Below are 20,317 nucleotides of genomic sequence, written 5' to 3' on the forward strand. Positions count from 1 at the left end.
GTAACGTCACTTTGCTGAACTGAAACTTAACAGGCAAACTGAGTTACAAGGAAAACCTAACTTACCCTTATCTTATCAGATAATACAGTATAAAGCTGCAAAGTCTCCAGTCCATCCTTCACAAGAAGGAAAAACACAGAGGTGAGAGAGAGAGCTGATCCCTATAAGATGTTCCTATATTTAACTTATATAGTTTCATATTATGACTTATTGGATATCATTTGTGTGTTTGATAAAAAAAAACTGTGTAATGATGAGCGTTTTATATTTTCTGAAAACAACAAAGCTAAGCATAAATGGGTTAACTGACTGATGTTCTGTCTCCAACTATGGTTTCCTCCACCTTCACCTGTTTGGAGAGCAGCTCCAGTGCTATAGGCATTGTGTACTGTATGATGATGTAATATGTAATACGACATGATGAAAGTGTAGCGAATGTTATGTCACACACAGGCTACACATGAGCTTTGTTGACACACAGGAGACACACACAAAATAATTTGCCTTCTTGTCTGTTTCCAGCTATGGCTTCCTCCAACAGTCTCCTGTCTGAAGAGCAGTTCCTGTGCTCTATCTGTCTGGATGTGTTCTCTGACCCAGTCTCCATCCAATGTGGACACAACTTCTGCATCGGCTGCATTAGAAGATACTGGGATAGCCATGACCTGTGCCAATGTCCAATGTGTAAGGAACATTTTGACCCAAGACCTAAGCTTCATATCAACACTTTCATTGCTGAAATGGTAGCTCAGCTGAAGAAGTTAGCTCCTCCGGTTGAAGTCATTCCCAACACCCCCGTCATTCCCATCACCCCCGAGCAACTCTTGGTGAAACCAGGAGAGGTCCCATGTGACGTCTGCAGCGGGATAACGCTCAAAGCCCTGAAGTCTTGCCTGGCATGCCGGGCCTCTTTCTGTGAGACACACCTTGAGCCTCATCAGATAGTGGCTTCTTTCAAAAAACACAAGCTGATCGACCCTGTGAAGAACCTTGAGGACAGGGTGTGTAAGAAGCATGACAAACCCCTGGAGATGTTCTGTAGGAGTGATAATAAATGTGTGTGTCAGTTCTGCACCGAGACAGACCACAAGAGTCACAACACTGTCACCATAGAGAAAGAGTGTGGAACTAGGAAGTGTCAGCTGGGAAGCACTAAGAGTAAAATAAAGCAGATGATCCAGGAGCGACATTAGAAGGTTAAGGACATCAAGGACTCAGTGGAGATTGGCAAATTAGATGCAGAGAGAGAGATATCAGAGAACATGCAGGTCTTCAATGCTCTGGTGCGCTCCATTGAGAGAAGCCAGGCTGAGCTTATTGAAGTGATCGGGAAGAAGCAGAAAGCAGCAGACAGGTGGACCGAAAGACTCATTAAAGATCTGGAGCAGGAAATCACTGAGCTAGAGAGGAGGAAAACTGAGCTGGAGCAGCTCTCACACACCGAGGACCACTTCAACATCCTGCAGAGCTCCCAGGCCCTCTGCACCCTCCCACTCACCAAAGACTGGTCTGACATCAGTGTTCACAGTGGTGAGTGCGTGGGGACTGTCATGCAATCGGTCACTCAGCTAGAGAAGACGCTTCTTAAAGAGACAGAAAAGATGCGTGATACTGAGCTGACGAGGATGCAGCAGTTTGCCGTGGAGGTGACTCTCGACTGCGACACAGCAAACCCCTTTCTTATCCTGTCTGAGCATGGGAAACAAATTACACAGGCAGGAAGACTGAACCTCCCGATCCTCCCGAACACCCCAAAGCGGTTTGACACTGCTCTTAATGTGCTAGGAATCGAGGGGTCTACCTCAGGCAGATTCTACTATGAGGTGCAGGTGAAGGGGAAGACTAGATGGGATTTAGGAGTGGCCAGAGGGTCAGTCCACAGGAAGGGACAGATTATTATGTGCCCTGAGAACGGACACTGGACTGTGGGGCTAAGGGATGGGTATGAGTACAAGGCTTTTGCTGGGCCAAGTGTCCTCCTCTCCCTGAGACAGAGGCCCCAGAAGGTGGGGGTGTTTGTGGATTATGAGGAGGGCGAAGTCTCCTTTTATGATGTGGAGGCTAGGTCTCATATCTACTCTTTCACTGGCTGCACCTTCAAAGAGAGCATCTACCCAAGCTTCAATACAGGTGGTAATGCTGATGCTAAAAACTCTGCCCCTCTCATCATCTGTCCCATAAGTTATTCCAATTTACTTCCTCTCAGTAGACCTTAGAATTGATCATGCAGTATAGTTTCTGTTTCCCCTACTGAATGCACAAGCGTTCACTTGTTCCTCCTCTCTCTACCATAATGTAGGTTCTCTCCCAAGGTTGTCTCAAATAACCCTGCTCAACTCTCGATAAAATCACTTGAAACTTGAAACTTAAAATTTAAAACTTGAAAAATGTGATTGATGCTCCCCAATGTAACTAGCTGACCCTAACCCTATCCCCCCGGCCCCAAAAAAACCTGTCCATGACATAATCTGGAAAAAAAACATTTGAGGGATTGGGCATAACAATATGTGCATCATTTTGTTATCATATATATTATATACCATATATTATATACTATATTGTTTGTGTTTCCTTGTTTCTACCTCCCTCGTCAATGTCATTGTGTGTGCGTGTGTGTTTGTGTGTGTGTGTGTTTGTGTGTGTGTGTGTGTGTGTGTGTGTGTGTGTGTGTGTGTGTGTGTGTGTGTGTGTGTGTGTGTGTGTGTGTGTGTGTGCGCGCGTTTGTGCCGTCTAACCTATATGTTTAACTAATTTGGTCATAATAAAACACCAGACGGATATGACAGCTTCCTACACTTTACCAGAGGAAATGTATAGACCTTGACACTAGTCTGGAGGAAACATACATGTCCTTACACAATAGACCAGGACAGGATGGGCTCTGGGAAAACACTGACTCATACTGATGAAGTCTAAGCCCTGAAGACATAAGGGATGATGATGATGATTATGGTGACAATGTTATAAATGTCTAAAGTGACTTACAACAAGTACATTTGTAAGTGAATCATCTATACAGTACTATACTTTATTAGTCATGATAAGCAGAAATCTATGCTAGTATAGGACCAGGGGCCATTGGCAGTCACAATGCTAGAAGAAGGAAGGATTACTTGTTTTTTCTTTGTACGGTATCCTTGAATCTGAGAAAGGCACGTTGAAAACTAAAAAATTAAATCTATTATTATGATTATTATTATTATTACTACTATTGTTATTGTGATTATGATTATTATGATTATTATTGTTATTATTATGTTATTATTGTTATATTTATTATTGTTATTATTGTTATAAAATTATTTGTATTTCATTATTATTATGTAAAAACACCACAGAACATAACATTTGAGTGGTTGTTTGGTTGGTTGATTGTTTCATTGGTTTATTGATTGATGTATTTATTAATTAATGGTTAGAACATGTCATCGTTGTGTGTGTGGGGTTTCCTTTGTATCTATTAACACTTTGTTGGGTTAACCTATATTTCTAATAATGGGTCATAAAAAACTCTACAGAGACAATTGCTTCCTATGTTAAACCAAAGGAGATGTATAGGCTTTAATATAGACCAGGGGGGCATTCCATCAACGTTGCTAAAGAAAAATCCAGGCTTATTTTGATAAATCTTGCAAGACATATCAAAATAAGCCTAGATTTTCCTTTAGCAACGTTGATGGAACACCCCCCAGACCAGAGGAAGGCAGATCTTATACACACAACACACCAGGACAGGATGGACTACATTCCATCTTCCTTACTTCTATGGAACATTCAAGATCTAGATCTATGGAACCATTGACTCATACTGATGTAACTCTATGACCTGAAGTCATAAGGGATGATGATGATGATGATGATGATAATGATGATGATGATGATAGTGATGATGAAGATGGCGATGATGAAGATTATAATGATTATTTTATCTTTGGTCATTTTTCGATGATCTTCATGCATTCTCTTTTATAAGTATTTTTTACGACAATATTATCAACCGTGACTGTGAAAACAATGACAAAAAAAGTGCCTAACACACGATTTTGTAACAAGAAAAAATGAGAGAAGAGTAAGTGGAGATGATTGTAAAAGAAGATTCACACACCAAATAAAGCAATACAAAAATCACTAACTTGGCATCAAAGAGTGGTGTCTGGCTCCTCTCTTGAGATCTCACATCAAACAGTTTTATTTTTCTCTCTCACTCTCTTCCCTCCCACGCACCTGCGTTCCTCTCTCAAACACACCTACACACACACACACACACACACACACACACACACACACACACACACACACACACACACACACACACACACACACACAAAGAGTGGGCCTATGCCTAAAAATAAACCTTCATTCTTTTGAGCCCACTTCAGTAATTTCAGGAGCTGTTTCTATAACAACAGGACAACTCCACCAAGAATTGTAGAGGTCTCAGTGCTCATAGGAAAGAGAGAGAGAAAGAGGGGAGGGAAGGAGGACAAGAGTCTTTACAAATATGACCACATCTTTCAGGGAGAAAAAAATGAGAAAAGATCACTCTCTCTCTCTCTCTCTCTCTCTCTCTCTCTCTCTCTCACACACACACACACACACACACACACACACACACACACACACACACACACACACACACACACACACACACACACACACTCTATCAGGTGGGCTGGGCCATGATGGAGTGGACTCGGTGTGAACAGCCTCTGTGGTTGGGAGAGCATAGCACTAAAAATGCTTAGGTTGTGGGTTCGATTCCCACTGGGACCATAGCTATATACTGAACAATGTATGCATGTATCCATTTATGTATAAATGGCATATATAGCAGGCACTGGCCGTGTCCTATAGATGTCATTCATATGTCCCTTAGAGGTTTTCCACAGCCTCAACTCTAGTGTTGAGTCTACTCCACCCTATATCCTGGTCCTTTTTTAATGTACTTTCTTATTAGTTTTGACCATGTTGCTACTTTGGTCCTGTCAGAGATGGCCATCTAGTGGCTACGAGTGTCACTACAGCTCTTGTCCGTTTAAAAAAAAAAAAAAAAATATTGGTTGCTTTCCAGGTTGTCGACTTTTGAATTAGGCTACACAGTGCAGTATATTGTCCATTTCTGTAGGCTACACAAGTAGGGTGAAGACTATTCATCATTTGTGTGTCCTAAGACACACTGCTAAATTCCACATGCCACACTACTGTTTAAAAACAACACCATAATACAATGCTATCATTAAATTACTATTGTGTTATGAAATCCAATATGTTGCTGTTGTCTGGATGAACGAGTGGGAGTTTTAAATGTTGTGTGTGTGTGTGTGTGTGTGTGTGTGTGTGTGTGTGTGTGTGTGTGTGTGTGTGTGTGTGTGTGTGTGTGTGTCTCTCTCTCTCTCTCTCTCTCTCTCTCTCTCTCTCTCTCTCTCTCTCTCTCTCTCTCTCTCTCTCTCTCTCTGATGAAGGGGTAGGGGGATGTGGAGGTAGACAAGACAATGGTACCACTTATGTATAAAAACCCTAGGCTACAGCACATCATTTGACAACATCATTTGTTCAAAAAGTGTTCTATAACAAGAAACAAAAAACAAAAAATGGTTCCACTCCCACCAAAAGGTAACATTCATCATCAAGTGAACCCTGACCCTTATTTGAAAGGGGAAAAAACGTTTAAACGTGTCCATGAATGTTATTTACGTGCATTTGGCTTTCGGTCTGCTTATGGGTAAGCGTATGGGATAAGCATTGCACAATATCATTTTGAAGGGCTATTCCAGAAATGTTCACCGCAACCGCAACAAGCTCAACAATGCTGAAAGTCGAGGAGTGCGTGCTTGCGTGCAGAGCTGCAGTTGCACGCCCGAAAAACACATTGAAGCCAAAAGTGATCTCCAAATACAAGAGGAATGATTAGGTTTTAACTAAATTTGATGTTTATTTTTATTTTTTATAATTACACATGGCAAAGACACATGGCATTATATGTTTCTTGGCTGATTTGTTTGGTATATTTATTTCATGGTAACTCACTGGATGATCTGATAAGTGACTGAATCAAAAAAGAAAGTCATCATTTACCGAGTTGCGGTATTGAATGCAGTGCAGTCTGATATTCAAACGCTATTATATTGTTTTGCCCCGCTGTGGTTTATTCTCTGCAGACTGGCACAGTGGAACGAGCGGCTGTGCTGTAATACATTAAAGAGCCACTGGGTAGCGCTACACTGCCGTGGACGCGGACTTGATCGAAACTTCAAACTTTTACCCAGCCAGGTCCAAGCTTGGTCCAAAGAAGAAACTCCTTTCTCAAACACCTCGACTCGGCTTACAGTTTATTTCTGCCACAATTCATTATGCGCATTACAACGCTCATCAAAACTGTAGTCGATTCGTAGGATGCTTTATACCTACTTAGATTTAACCTATGCCTATACCGGCCCGTTCACTTTATTTAGCATTGCCTTTAAATGACTGTATTATTTTCTAAATGTATCATTTAATGGTAGTTGATGAATGATGTTTGTATATATTGTATATAATTGTAGGCCTATTTACTTGTTTAAATATAGTAATTCTTATATTATTTAGTTATTTTGTTAAAGCACTTTGAGCTGCAATGTTTGGAGGAAAAGTGCTATACAAATAAAGGTTATTATTATTATTATTATTATTATTATTGTTGTTATTGTTATTATTATATTATTAGTAGACTAGTCGGATGTAGTACACATGACGTCACGTGAACTTGAGAAGGCGCTCCAACACCAGTAGTTGGCATTCCTCTCCTACTCCTTCCCTCCTCCTTCCCTCCTCCTCTCCTCCTCCTTCCCTCCTCCTCCTTCCCTCGAGTTCCCCGCGTCCACTGGTTCCCAAGCGCACACTTTTGGGTTCCACTGACTGGCCAACTACCCGAGAGTTTGTGTGTGCGTGCGTGTGTGTGTGTGTGTGTGTGTGTGTGTGTGTGTGTAAAACGGGGTGCGTAGTTTGGACATCAACTTAGGAGACATACTTTATTAGGACAAAGGTGTTTTTGTTGTTGCGACAAAGTAGCACAAATATTGGATATCTGTTGCAGGCTGGATCATGGCGATATTGCACAGGGGAACACCGAAGCAGTAAAGGTGAGTCGTTTTATCATTCCCTGTTGATTGTCAATAGTTGTGAGAAACGCGCTCACTTGTTGCCAAACTTTCTCAACTCGTCGTTACTGTGGTTCTACAATGATTTTTGGCATCTAGGCTTTTAAAAGATTCTCTTTTGCTACTTAACTACCACAGTATTGGAAAAAGAACGATGTGTTTGTTTATTTTTTCCTCCATGGACTGCAGTATTTTGTATCCCTCTTCTGACCTATCATGTTTTGTACTTGGTCTGTCACGGGGGATCGATACTGCTGTGCTAAATAAATAACGTCATTTATGACCGCAGATAGACGAACGGCCCTAGTTAATGAGTAAACTTTGCAAGGGAGCACTCACTCATTCCCTTCTCTCTTTCTCCCTCTCTCTCACTTTGATTTTGATTGATCTTTTTCCTGTTTTCCTGTTTCCAGCGCTGCTGGTGTTGCGCTGTTTTGCCTTGCCCAGTGACCAGTCTGGTCGGACCTGGTTTCACAACGCTGCTGAATTGACGAGCGCGGGGCGACCATGGAGGGCGGCAACGAGGTGGATCTGTCCAGCAACAACAACATCACTCCGCTGTGGAGAAGGCGCACCGGCGGCCTCCCCAAACCGCGACCCCACAGCTACCAGATAGACGGCGGTGTCCGCGTGACGGATTTCCCCATGGAGGACAACAAGTGCACTTTCACTCTCAGCCAGCCAGCAGAGAGGCTGGTGGCCAACAACCCGTCATCATCTGGCATCCTGAAGCACGTCCTCAACAAGCCCACCAGGAAGACCAGGGTGGTCCGGAGTATAAGCATCGGGTATCTCTCCAAAGGGGGGTTTTCGCTGTCCAAGTTAAAGCCGGAGGAGGGGGGGGGTAATAAGTCGCCATCGGTGGACAATAAGGTGTGTCACCACCACCGCACCGGGGGGGTGGGGGGGAAAACCAGCAACGGGAGCACGGTGTGGCCGGACAAGAAGCGGCTGTCTAACCTGTTCACACTCTCCTCGCACAGGGACCAGATTGTCTTTGGGTCAGGCCCCTCCTCCTCGCCGGACCCACCTAAACACACCTCCCAGCCTGCCCCCCCTAACAACGACAACAACAGCCATAACCACAGCCACCACGACCAGCCCTCCCCTCCCTCCCGACCGCCCGACCCCGGCCCATCTCCCGCTGACCCCAGCCCGCCGTCCCCCCCCCCCACCCTGCGCACCCTCACCCCGACCTCCACCCCGTCCCACAGCTCCTCCTCCTCCAGCATCCACTCCCTCTCCTCCCTCGCCTCCAGCCCCAGCACCTCCTCCTCCGCCCCCCCCACCCCCCGCAGCTCCTCCCCGGCCGACAGAGAGGAGGGGGGGGTGCTGCTCCTTCGCCAGCCCTCCTCCCCCTCCTCCGGCTCCCCCCAGGATCCCAAGCCTCCGCCCTCCCCGTCTCCCTCCAGCTCCCCCTCCCTCTCCCCCTCCGTCTCTCCCTCCGTTGTCCTCAGCACCCACAGCGCGGCCGCCCTGAAGAAGGGCTCCCAGCAGCTGATCCCCAGGGGGCTGGCGTCGGACCCCCGGCCCAGCAAGGCCACCCCGGCCGGGGCCCAGCAGGGCCTGGGGGGGCTGGGGGGTCTGCTGGGGCTGGCGGAACCGAGCAAGCGTGCCCTGAAGGCCATGAGCATGGTGGAGACGGGGAGCTTCTTCTCCACGGGCGGGGGAGGGGGGGGGAAGGACGGCGCCGGCGGGGAGGGGGAGAGCCCGGGGACGCTGAGGCGAGGGCTGCGGTCCACGTCGTACAGGAAAGCGGTGGTGAGCGGCGTGGACCTGGAGGTGCCGGCCGCCGACCCCAAGGCCCAGCGCCTGTCCCAGCCCGTCCTGAGAGGGGTTCAGGAGGACAAAGAGAAGCCGCCGAGCCCCGGGAGGAAGATGGTAGGGAGAGAGCGGCGATGTGTGTTCATGCAGATGTCATCTGTCCATGCGAGAGAGAGAGAGAGAGAGAGAGAGAGAGAGAGAGAGAGAGAGAGAGAGAGTACATTGAAAAAAACCAAACAGGCTGGTGTTGAAAAAAAAAAACTATAAAAGTGTGTATTATGATTCAAGACTTGTCTGTGTTGTCAGTGTTAATCTGGAAAATCCTGCCTGAATACTGTATTATACACGGTACAGTTCAGTTATCCCAGATCCATCTGCTAGTTTAATGTTTGATTTAGTCCCGTGCTGACATTGCTTGACTCTTGACCATATAGGGGCAAAGTCCTGTCAATGAGTTTACAAAGTTGTCAGAAGATGTATTTCTTTAAGATGTCTTACTCGCAGAAATAACTGAACTGAACAGAAGTAGCTATAGAGTAGAACGTGACAATGAATGCCGTTGTTGAAGACTTATGACCGCATTGCTTATGTCACCCCCCTGCGACACACACACACACACATACACGGACGCACTCCATTACTCTGTAATTAGACGTGTCACCTGATGAGGGGCTATACTCAGAGGTCAGAGGTCAGAGAAGAGGTCAGGGGTCATGGGCAGGTGACAGAGGATCTCTATTTAAACCTCTACTTAGAATGTGACAAGTGTCTGGGAGGTGGGGAGGAAGGGGAAAGTATGGAGAGGAAACGACAGAGCAGGAATGGAAAGTAGAGGAGAGGGAGATTTAGGAGGGGGGGAAAGGAAATAAGGGGACAATACTGTTATAATAATAATAATAATAATAATAATAATGATGTTTTGTTTGAAATGTCTGAGTGTCTAGGCTTTGGCTAATAGATAGGTAGATATTTAGATGGATAGATCGAGTGGTACTTGGGGCGGCTGTGGCGCAGGAGGTAGAGTCGCCGTCTAATGATCACAAGGTTGGCAGATCAGCCGTTCGAGACCCGGCTGAACACATGTCGCACACACTGAACACAACATCTGCCTTCTCTTTACCAGGCTCCTGACAAGAAGAAACTCCTGACCCACCAGAGGACTTTCGACAGTGAAGGTGAGGAACTTTGCTCTTCCTTTCTCATAAAAATAAATAAATATATATGTTACGGTACATGTGGGAAATGGGAATACTGTACATGTGGGAAAACTAGGGTTAGGGTTAGGTGCTAGGGTGACTTGGTACATGCTGGCATGTCTAACCCTAACCCTAACCCTAGCATCCTAGCACCTAACCCTAACCGTAGTTTTCCCACATGTACCATATTCCCACATGTACCGTAACATATATATATATATATATTTTTTTTTTAATATTACCGTGTGTGTTTCAGAGGAGGAGTTGTATCAGAACTACCAGGAGAAGGCTCTGCACAACGACTCCGACGAGGACGCGGTCGTCGAGGACGAGACTCCAGGGCCCAAACCTGACGACCGCATCGTCATCCAGTACCGACCCGTACGCACGTCCTGGAGCCAGCTCAGTGTGGTGAGACACACACACAAGCATGCACGCACACACGCACGACACATGCACCTACCTTGCACGCACACACATGCACGGGCAGATGCGCACACACACAAATGGGAAAAGAGTGAAGGAGAGAGAGAGTGAGGGAGAGAAGGAGAGAGAGAGAGTGAGGGAGAGAGAGGGAGAGAGGGAGAGAGAAACCAGGAGTACCACGGCCGGGCGCGGCGCCAGTCTCCTGGCATAGCAGGAGATTCTTCCCGGTGGAAAAATGCTGAAAATGCGGCCTGCCCCTCGAGAGAGCCTGGCTGCTCTGATTACACCATTATGTAATCGAGTTTGGGCCACAGACGAGAGGAATTGTGGGATGTAGAGGGAGAGAGAGAGGGAGAGAGAGAGAGAGGCAGGGAGGGAAAAGGAGGAGGATAATTATATTTTCCACTTAGGCGTTCCGTCCCTCTGTTTGTTGTTGATGTTTACTCTTATCTGATGGGGGTTTGAGGAGAGGGAAGGAGGGAGGGAGGAGAGAGAGAGAGAGGGAGAGAGGGAGATGCACAGACACAAACAGAGACAGATCCTCTTAGCGGGAATAAGACGGAAATGGACGGAAATTGGGCTGAAATCTGAGAACATTTTTAGGATCTCTTGGAGCCTCTGCTCACCCTGCGCGTGTGTGCATGCGTGTGTGTGTGTGTGTGTGTGTGTGTGTGTGTGTGTGCGCGCGCATCTGGTTTGTGTCCTGATTATCCTCCTGAAATTGAGCTTTTCCAAAGGAAATTATTGTATTCCATGGTAACGCGGATGGAGAAATGGATAGCCAAACAGATGGGGAAGCGGATACCAGTCAAACGAGCCAGATAGAGAAAGCGTCATCGGTGTGAAACCCCACCCCACCCCCCCCACCCCCCACCCCCCTCTCTATCCCCTTCCCCTGGGCACCTGGGACTATGACGTTTCCAGCATGTTGGTTTCAGTCTCACTCCATTTCCCAGACATCTCAGGTTTCCTGTGTTGTTGTTGGGCAGAAGGGGCAGGAAGTGATGTAGCTAATCCTGGAGCGACTTACATTGTAGTGAGTGCATATATCTTTTTCAGTATATATACTGTGTGGTCCCCCAGCGGGAATCGAACCCACAACCTAAGCGTTGTTAGCGTCTAGACACTGTTCTGGGGTCAGCTTATCGTGACTCACCATAGAACCCCATGCAAAAGTGCATGGAGTTATAGAGGTTTTCCTTTTTGTAGTTTCATATGTTTTTTCGCTACTCTTTGTTTACACCGACAGTGGGGATTATATCAGGCATATATTCATAAGGCTAGGATTCGGGAGGGCTAAGCTGATCCTAGATCTGTATGCAGACGGTAAGCGTCTACCTGAAGTAGGTCTTATCTTATCTGGTCTGGTGTTTGACAACATGTCGTTCTGGTTGTCATGGCGTCAAGGTCACATGGGGAAATCCAAAAGCAGGTTGAAGTTCAGCTGGTGTGGTGAGAGGTGGGTTGCTAGGAGACGAAGGACGTGTATGGTTTTAGGGTTAAGGGTCAGGGGATAGGGATGAATAAATAGAATGTGTGTTGCCTTAGAAGGCATTGGTCTTGACCATTGAAACTGGTTTGGCAAACTAGTTTGACAGATGCACTAGTGTGTGTGTGTGTGTGTGTGCGTGTGTGTGTGTGTGTGTGTGTGTGTGCGTGTGCGTGTGTGTGTTGTGCATTGTTTGCTCAGTTTGTTTGCCAAGTGCTTTTGGCCAATACTCTGAAGCAGGGAGATTCCCATAGGTCTAGTATCACTTCCTTCTTCTAGAGAAGAGAGGAGGGGTGATAAACAGCATTGGGGTGGTCAGGATGTGTGTGTGGTTGTGGGGTTTTGGGCGGTGGGGTGGGAGTGAAGTACTGTGGGATACTGTATATTAGAGCATCGGAGAGTCAAAGGAAATGGAGTAAGGCTGAAACCAACATGATGGAAACATCAGAGACGCAGGTGCCCTGGGGAAGGGGAGGGAGAGAGAGATGGAGATGGGGAAGGGGAGGGAGAGAGAGATGGAGAGAGAGAGAGATTGGGAGAGAGAGATTGGGAGAGAGAGAGAGAGAGAGAGAGAGAGAGAGAGAGAGAGAGAGAGAGACAGACAAATAATCCTAAAAGTCAATGTAGTTCAGCATTGAGCTACCATATATAATACTAATAGCGGAACTTTTAGAACATATTGAGCACTGAGGGATACATCAGGACACAGGAGGGCCAATAAGGACCATTGAGAGATCCGGTTGAGTTTTTCAGTGAAAGTACATCTCGCCTTCTTCTCCTGATCAACAAAGAACACTGTGTATAATTGCGCTCTCCTGTTTTGATGATAAATGATCTCCCTAAAAGTCTAATGATGTTCAGCATGTCGCTGCCATTCTGCTGGTCTCATGTTACCCAGGATGCCCAGTACGTTGCTGCACATCTAGCCGCACATTATTCTGAAGCTTTAACCTGCTGCAGCGCAGCCTAGCCACACATTATCCTGCAGCTTTAACCTGCTCCAGCGCAGCCTAGCCACACATTATCCTGCAGCTTTAACCTGCTCCAGCGCAGTCTAGCCACACATTATCCTGAATTTGTGCCCCTATGCCGCTGCCAGAAACCCCCCCTCGGTAACTTAATTAAAAGCCAAATCAGAAGCTTATTTCACAAAGACGACTGAAATGAATACAGTCATCAAATATTATAGTGTGCTTGAACTTTGTAAAGGGTATTGCTGATCCATCGGGGCTGACCGAGTAGAATAACACAAGAATGTTGTAGTAGTAGTGGTGGTGGCGGTAGTGGTAGTAGTATACGTTTATTTCCGTCATAGAAAAAGACACATCAGTAAGGCATTAAAATGAAATAGAAAATAAAGCAGAAAATGCATTTGATCACATAAACAGTTAATAGTCCATATAACGTTTCTTAAGGCGTTGGTCTCGACGGTTCATTGAAGCTGGATTCAAGCAAGCTGAATCAGCTGACGTTCATTGATTTTGGCCACAAGGAAAATGTGGAGCGGACCCCAAACTGCATCGCTGACGTTGTCAGATCCCGTGGAGCTATAAAGCTGTAAAGTATAGGCCTCTGGTATGCCTGGGCTGGGGAACCTGAAACCTGAACAGGACCTTTTGTTTGGGTTGAAATCCCTCTGCTGTGTGTGTGAGAGAGAGAGAGAGGAGAGAGAGAGAGAGAGAGAGAGAGAGAGAGAGAGAGAGAGAGAGAGAGAGAGAGAGAGAGAGAGAGAGAGAGAGAGAGAGAGAGAGAGAGAGAGAGAGAGAGAGAGAGAGAGAGAGAGAGAGAGAGAGAGAGAGAGAGAGAGAGAGAGAGAGAGAGAGAGAGAGAGAGAGAGAGAGAGAGAGAGAGAGAGAGAGAGAGAGAGAGAGAGAGAGAGAGAGAGAGAGAGAGAGAGAGAGAGAGAGAGAGAGAGAGAGAGAGATTTGAGATTTTCTTTATTCACCTTTCAAAACATACAGGTTATTTCATTTACTTCATAAGAAAAGCAGAACCATCAAAATCTATTTTTTTTCAAAATATAGAAAAAAAACAACCTTACAAACATAAAACTTCCCCAATACCCCAAATACTCATAAAAGTATCTAAATTGTCAGTCAACTGGTAAAAAACAAACTCCAGCCTGAGGCGTGCTGCCAGCAATCCACACATCATTAGGAGTGGGTCTACTGACCCCTGACCCTGGATACAATTCTTTCTCGTTTTCCATATGGCCAGTTTCGCCACTCCTGATAAATAATTTAATAAAACATGTAAAAACCTTTTTGCCGCTGAATATCGTGGACCATAGATAAAAAGTTTAAAAGAAAAAACAGTTCTCAACCCCATAAAAAACTCCTCCAGCTGACTAAAGATAGCCCTCAGTCTTGGACACTGGATGAAAAGGTGCTGTAAGGACTCCCCTGCTGAGCAAAACGGACAGTCCTCAACTATGTCTGGGTTCAAGTGCACCAGATGTCTATTGGTGGCTATGGCCCCATGTATAATCCTCCACTGGAGGTCACCTGTCCGTTTTTCACAGGGGACTTGTACAGGGACCTCCAGCAGCCTTTCGGGGAAGAGTCTGGAGCGAAGAACTCAGTCACCTCGATGCCTCGATCCCCGCCAAGGAACCCAAGTGTGAGACCTTTACACAGCTGTAATATACCGCCTTCTTGCTTAACGTCTCAAATTCCCCCAACTCCGGGGTTGTAAAAGACAGTAGCCCCCCTCCTTCCTGCCACTCGCCAACAGCAGGGGAGACAAACAAAGGCGGAAACACATACTCCCACTCATCATCCCATTGGTCAGATAAAGTACGGTTTTCAGCAAAAACTCTTAGGGGCTCCGGCAGGGATGCACAGACCTCCTCCACCAACCTCTCGAGTACTCTGACGGATCTGATGTGAGTTTTCTCTGCCAGCTGTTGTATGGATAAGGTCACCAAGTGGCCCAGTTTTACAACACCGGCCTCCCTCAGGCTGGACCGCAGGCTGGCAGAGGCCAGGATGGGTGTTCTTATGAGGGCATTATACAGCAATGGCTCCTCAAACAACCACATCCCAGGTGTTATTGCTGTACCTCTGTGGACCTTAAAAACTTGCCAAGCTTGCAGGACCGACGTATAGAAGGACGTCAGCCCAGTAAGGTCCACTAGCTCAAGCTGAAGCAGGAACAGCTGGTAATCATAGCCAAGGCGACCAGCCTTCCTCATCAGAAGACAGGCTGTATCCCGCCAGCTCATTCCAAAGTTATAAATCATTCTTTGCGCTGCCTGCAGCCTGAAAGCCCTTATCCTGCCAGCAATGTCTATAAGGCCCTGCCCCCCTTCCTCCACTGGAAGGTACAATGCAGGGGCCTTAATCCAATACTGGCCTGACCAGAAAAAACTCACCACCGTCCTCTGTATCTCCTCGACCAGGCCCCTTGGTGGAGTTAGAACGGTCAGTCTGTGCCATAAGGTCGAGGCGACCAAGTTGTTGACGACCAGAACTCTCCCCCTATATGACAGCTGTGGTAACAGCCATTTCCACCTAGACAATCTGGTGCACACCTTCTCCACAACACTTTCCCAGTTCTGCCTCTGAAACTCCTCCGTACCTAAAAACAAGCCTAAAACCCTCATACCTGCTCTTCCCCATTTAAGCCCCCCCGGCAGACTGGGAGCTGCCCTATCCCGCCATTGTCCTACCTGCAAGGCCTCACTCTTCTCCCAGTTTACTTTTGCAGAGGAGGCCTTTTCATAAAGACCTAAAACCTCAACTAAAAACTCTACATCCCTCTGCTCTTTTATAAAAACACTCACATCATCAGCATACGCTGACACCACTAAGGGTGGGCTCTGTGATAGCCCCGGTAGGGAGAGCCCTGTAAGACCATTCCTGAGTTTGTTTAAAAATGGTTCAATTACCAGGGAGTATAACATCCCAGAGAGGGGGCAGCCCTGTCTGATCCCCCTCTCCACAGGAATAGGACAGCTCAGCCCGCCCCCCACCTTAACCATACAAGACGCGTCCGTATACAATAATTTTATAAATGCTAAAAAACCCTCCCCAAATCCAAAAGCCCTCAGAGTGGAAAATAAAAAAACATAGTCAACCCGATCAAAGGCCTTCTCTTGATCAAGAGATAAAACACCAACATCCAAATCATACATTTTACACATATCTAAAACATCTCTCATTAAAAACAGATTGTCCATTATAGTCCTATCCGGGATGCAATATGACTGGTCTTTCTGCACCAGTATTCCCAGATAGACTTTTAGTCTGTTCGCCAACACCTTCGACAGCAATTTATAATCTGTGCATAAAAGTGCCACAGGTCTCCAGTTTTTAATCAGGGCCAAGTCTCATTTTTTGGGGAGTAGAGAGAGTGCTGCCCGCCGGCAGGACACCGGTAAGACACCCCCCCTAACACACTCCTGTAGGACCTCCAAAAAGTCTGTCCTCAACCAGCTCCAGAAGTGTTTATAAAAGTCTGCAGGCAACCCATCTATGCCTGGAGCGCGACCAGGTGCTAACTGTCCCACAGCAGCAGTGAGCTCCTCCAGGCTGATCGTGGTGTCCAAGGCAGAGACCTCCTCCCTCCCCAACTGGGGCAATCCCTGCAGAAGCTCTGCTGAAGCTCCTGCATCGGAGTCCTCCGCCCTGTAGAGGGCAGTATAAAAGCCTACGGCATGCTTCCTCATCTCAGCCGGTTCGGTGGTCAACCTCCCATCTTGGAGCTGGAGGCATACCATCTGCTTAGTCTGAGCCACAGATTTTTCTAAATTAAAAAAGAAGGAGCTAGGTACATCCATGTCTTTAATCCTCATAAAACGTGCCCTCACCATAGCTCCCTTCACCCTCTCACATAAAATCCTGCTGAGCTCTTTCTTTTTCTTATTTAAAAAATCCCCATCAAAACCCCCCCTGAGACCACCCTTAATGTCTTTGATCTCCTGCTCTAGCGTCTGAATGGCTGCCTTGACCCTACTGGTTGAGTGAGCAGTGTACTGCTGACAAAAAACCTGGATGTTTGTTTTCCCTACCTCCCACCACTGGCTTAAAGAGTCAAACTCTTCCTTCCTGCCCTTCCATATCTCCCAAAACATTTTAAATTTTTCACATAATAAATTATCTTGTAATAATTTAACATTAAAATGCCAATAAAAACTACACTTTGTGTTGGGGGAAAGATACAAGTCTATGGTGACGAGGTGATGATCCGTAAAACCAACAGGGTAGCTGTGTACATACATCTACTGATGCCTCTGGACACATCTTCAGTGATGTTCCTGGAATCATCGGGCGTTTCGGGTCTTTCAACATCATACACCCTCCTCCAGGTGACCCAGCCGGGGCTGATCAGACCCCAGCTTGTGTCCAGATGGCTAACTAGCTACCATGACCCCATGGCTCTCCTCTTTTGAGCCACAGCCATCTAGAGGCTCTCTCTGCCGCATTGGTGGTACTGCGGATGGCTCTCCTCTTTCTCTCTCCATTGATGCCCAAACTGCTGAAGGCTCTGGCCAAGGAACGGGCTGCAAATCCTCTGCAACCAACCTCTACTGGGAAACACCTCGCTCTCCACCCAGCCTGCTGGCAGTCACTGACCAGTCCCGCGTACATGGAGAGCTTCCTCTCAAAGGCTTCTTCCAAGCGGTCTTCCCACGGGACTGTCAGTTCCAGCAGCACTGCTTGCCTGGTGGACTCAGAAAAGAGAACAATGTCTGGTCGCAGGGTGGTGACTGCAATGTGGCTGGGGAACTTCAGCTGATGTTCAAGGTCAACCAACAGCTGCCAGTCTCTTGCAGAGGTCAAGATGCCTGCAGATGTTTTCCTGGCAGGGGTTGGCTGCTCCCCAGCTCTGACAAAGGCGATGGTTTTCTTGGAGGTTCGGAACTGCTTTGCCCACACAAGTCCTGCACTGATGGCTTCAGCAATGGTCTTCAGGACTTGGTCATGCCTCCACCTGTACCGTCCATCTCCAAGGGGCCTTGTACAGCAGTTGAGGATGTGTTCCAGGGTTCCTCGCTTGGAACACAGTTGGCATGCTGGTGTCTCTGCTATGCCCCATGTGTGCAGATTTGACGGGCTTGGAAGCACATCATAGACTGCCTGGATGAGGAATTTGATGCGGTGAGGCTCGGCTTTCCAAAGCTCAGCCCAGGTCACCTTCCTCTCAATCGCATTCTCCCATCTCGTCCAAGCTAAAACTGTTCAATAATTTAGGGCTAAAAACACGTGATACATAAAACCTATCTAATCTAGCTGCACTAATGATCCCATCGTTTATCCTTACCCATGTGTACTGTCTAACTTGTGTATTCTTTATTCTCCATACATCCACTAAGTCTGCCTGTTTAATGATCCTAGACAACTGTGTGGAAGACTGTAGATGGGGTTCCTCACCGGTCCTATCTAGTGTGAAATCCACCGTGCAGTTCCAATCCCCTCCTAAAATGATGCATTCCTCCCGCCCACACTGCTGTAAGGAGTCCTTCAATTCTTTAAAAAGGTCCAGTCTCTCTGAGCCCTGATTGGGAGCATAAATATTAATAAAACAAAAACTGACCTCACCAATCTCAGCCCTGACCATCTGAACCCTCCCCATTACTATTTCAACACTGGAAGTTACTTTTACAGCCATTCCAGGCGCGAACAACACAGCCACCCCAGCACTTGTATTAGTACCATGGCTTAAAAAATACTGACCCCTCCACATTAAACCCCACTCCACTTCGTTTTCTATGTTGCTGTGTGTTTCCTGTAAAAACAAACATCTAATCTTTTTTGTTCACACAGTTCGGACACTAAAGCCCTCTTCTGTCTATCCCTCCCGCCATTCATGTTCAAAGTATGCATAGAGAAATTAGAGGCTGAAAACCAGTGAACAGACAGAGAAAACAGATGGAAAAGAAAACACACCAAGTGAAACAGCATCATATTTTCCATTTATTTAAATTTGCTCAATTTCTTTACCTTCACCTTCCTCATCGCGGTGACATGCTTTCGTAGCCTAAAACGTTTTTTTTCATCTAAGTCATCAAGACTAACCCGCTTTTGCAACGTCAGCACAGTCCTTATACATTTCTCACTGTTGGGAAAATATTCATTCACCCTGTTCATTTTTTTTTCGTATGTTGCATCAAGGAACATGTTAATTTCCTCCAACGTATACATGTCACCTTGTGAGTCAGCTACTGAAAATTCTGACTCAACGTCAGAAACAAAGTCCATCTCCTCGTTATCGAGGACGAGGTTCTCATTGACGGGCGGCTCGGCCGCCTCTCCCTCACCCTGCTGTGCAGCCACCCCTCCGTTACCAGCACCACTCGCGACTGGGCAGTCTGCTCCTACTGCAGGTTTATCTGTCCCAGCGCGAACCTCCTGTTCTGCAGCCTCTACCGGCTCCCCCTGTTCTGCAGCCTCTACCGGCTCCCCCTGTTCTGCAGCCTCTACCGGCTCCCCCTGTTCTGCAGCCTCTACCGGCTCCCCCTGTTCTGCAGCCTCTACCGGCTCCCCCTGTTCTGCAGCCTCTACCGGCTCCTCCTGCCCTCCCTCCCCGCTCGGCCCTTCCCCTGCATTCATCTCGGCCTGCACATCACCCGCCGCTCCTCCTGTCCTCCCTGCCCACTCGTACCTGCCTCTGCCTCCTCCCCCCCCGCCCCGCTCTGTGCAGCACCCGGCTCTGCGCCGGCCGCCGGCCGCTGCCTGTGAGGACAGGCGGAGCGCTTGTGTCCTACGTCCCCACACTCAAAACACTTCATATTCCCAGAGCTCGCATAAACCATGTAAAAACCCCTATCATGTTTCACTCTGAAAGGATACATCTAACGACTGTGTGGGGGAAAGCAGAAACATGTACACCTGTCTCCTTAAGGACTGACATGTCTTAGCTTCTCGTCCTTACACCCTAACCCGACATTTCTGAACCCACTCGCTATTTTCCCGAAACGCTGCAACTCTCTCTCCAGCGCTTCATTGGGTATAAACGGCGGGACACCTGAAATCGTGATCCTGGTTGACGGCTGGGCCAACGGGGAAACGGACACATATGAATCATTAATGACAATGCCATTCTCTACTAATTGATGAACAAAGCGCTCCTCCTTCAAAAAGACAACTACCGCTTTGTTCATCCGTGAAGCGTAAGTCAGATTACCATGCCCGACAACAGCGCCCACAATGAGTAGAACCTCCTCTACACTGACGCCCGGGTCTGACGGTATTCTTACTCCATGACGGAGAAACCGCCGACGTCCCCTGGGATGCCATTAGCGCACAAACAAACAAAAAAACTAAGAAGAAACCTTAACCCCAACCCTAACCCCGCACAAACCA

At 47.0% G+C, this 20,317-nt stretch overlaps 1 protein-coding gene across 1 annotated transcript in view; it reads left to right on the plus strand.

Annotated features, from left to right (window-relative positions):
• The first annotated feature begins 7,098 nt into the window (after positions 1–7,098).
• LOC308158068 (rho guanine nucleotide exchange factor 26-like) overlaps positions 7,099–20,317 on the plus strand; it is a 41,728-nt gene continuing 28,509 nt past the window's right edge. The window contains exons 1-5 of the mRNA XM_080531660.1: positions 7,099–7,118; positions 7,550–9,017; positions 10,024–10,075; positions 10,353–10,507; positions 19,229–19,689. Coding sequence (XP_080387786.1) covers positions 7,644–9,017; positions 10,024–10,075; positions 10,353–10,507; positions 19,229–19,689 — 2,042 coding nt within the window. The 5' untranslated portion in view covers positions 7,099–7,118; positions 7,550–7,643. The remainder of the gene's footprint in view (positions 7,119–7,549; positions 9,018–10,023; positions 10,076–10,352; positions 10,508–19,228; positions 19,690–20,317) is intronic.

This window comes from Nansenia antarctica, assembly GCF_963989245.1.
Source record: "Nansenia antarctica genome assembly, chromosome: 5".
Lineage (NCBI taxonomy): Eukaryota > Metazoa > Chordata > Actinopteri > Argentiniformes > Microstomatidae > Nansenia > Nansenia antarctica.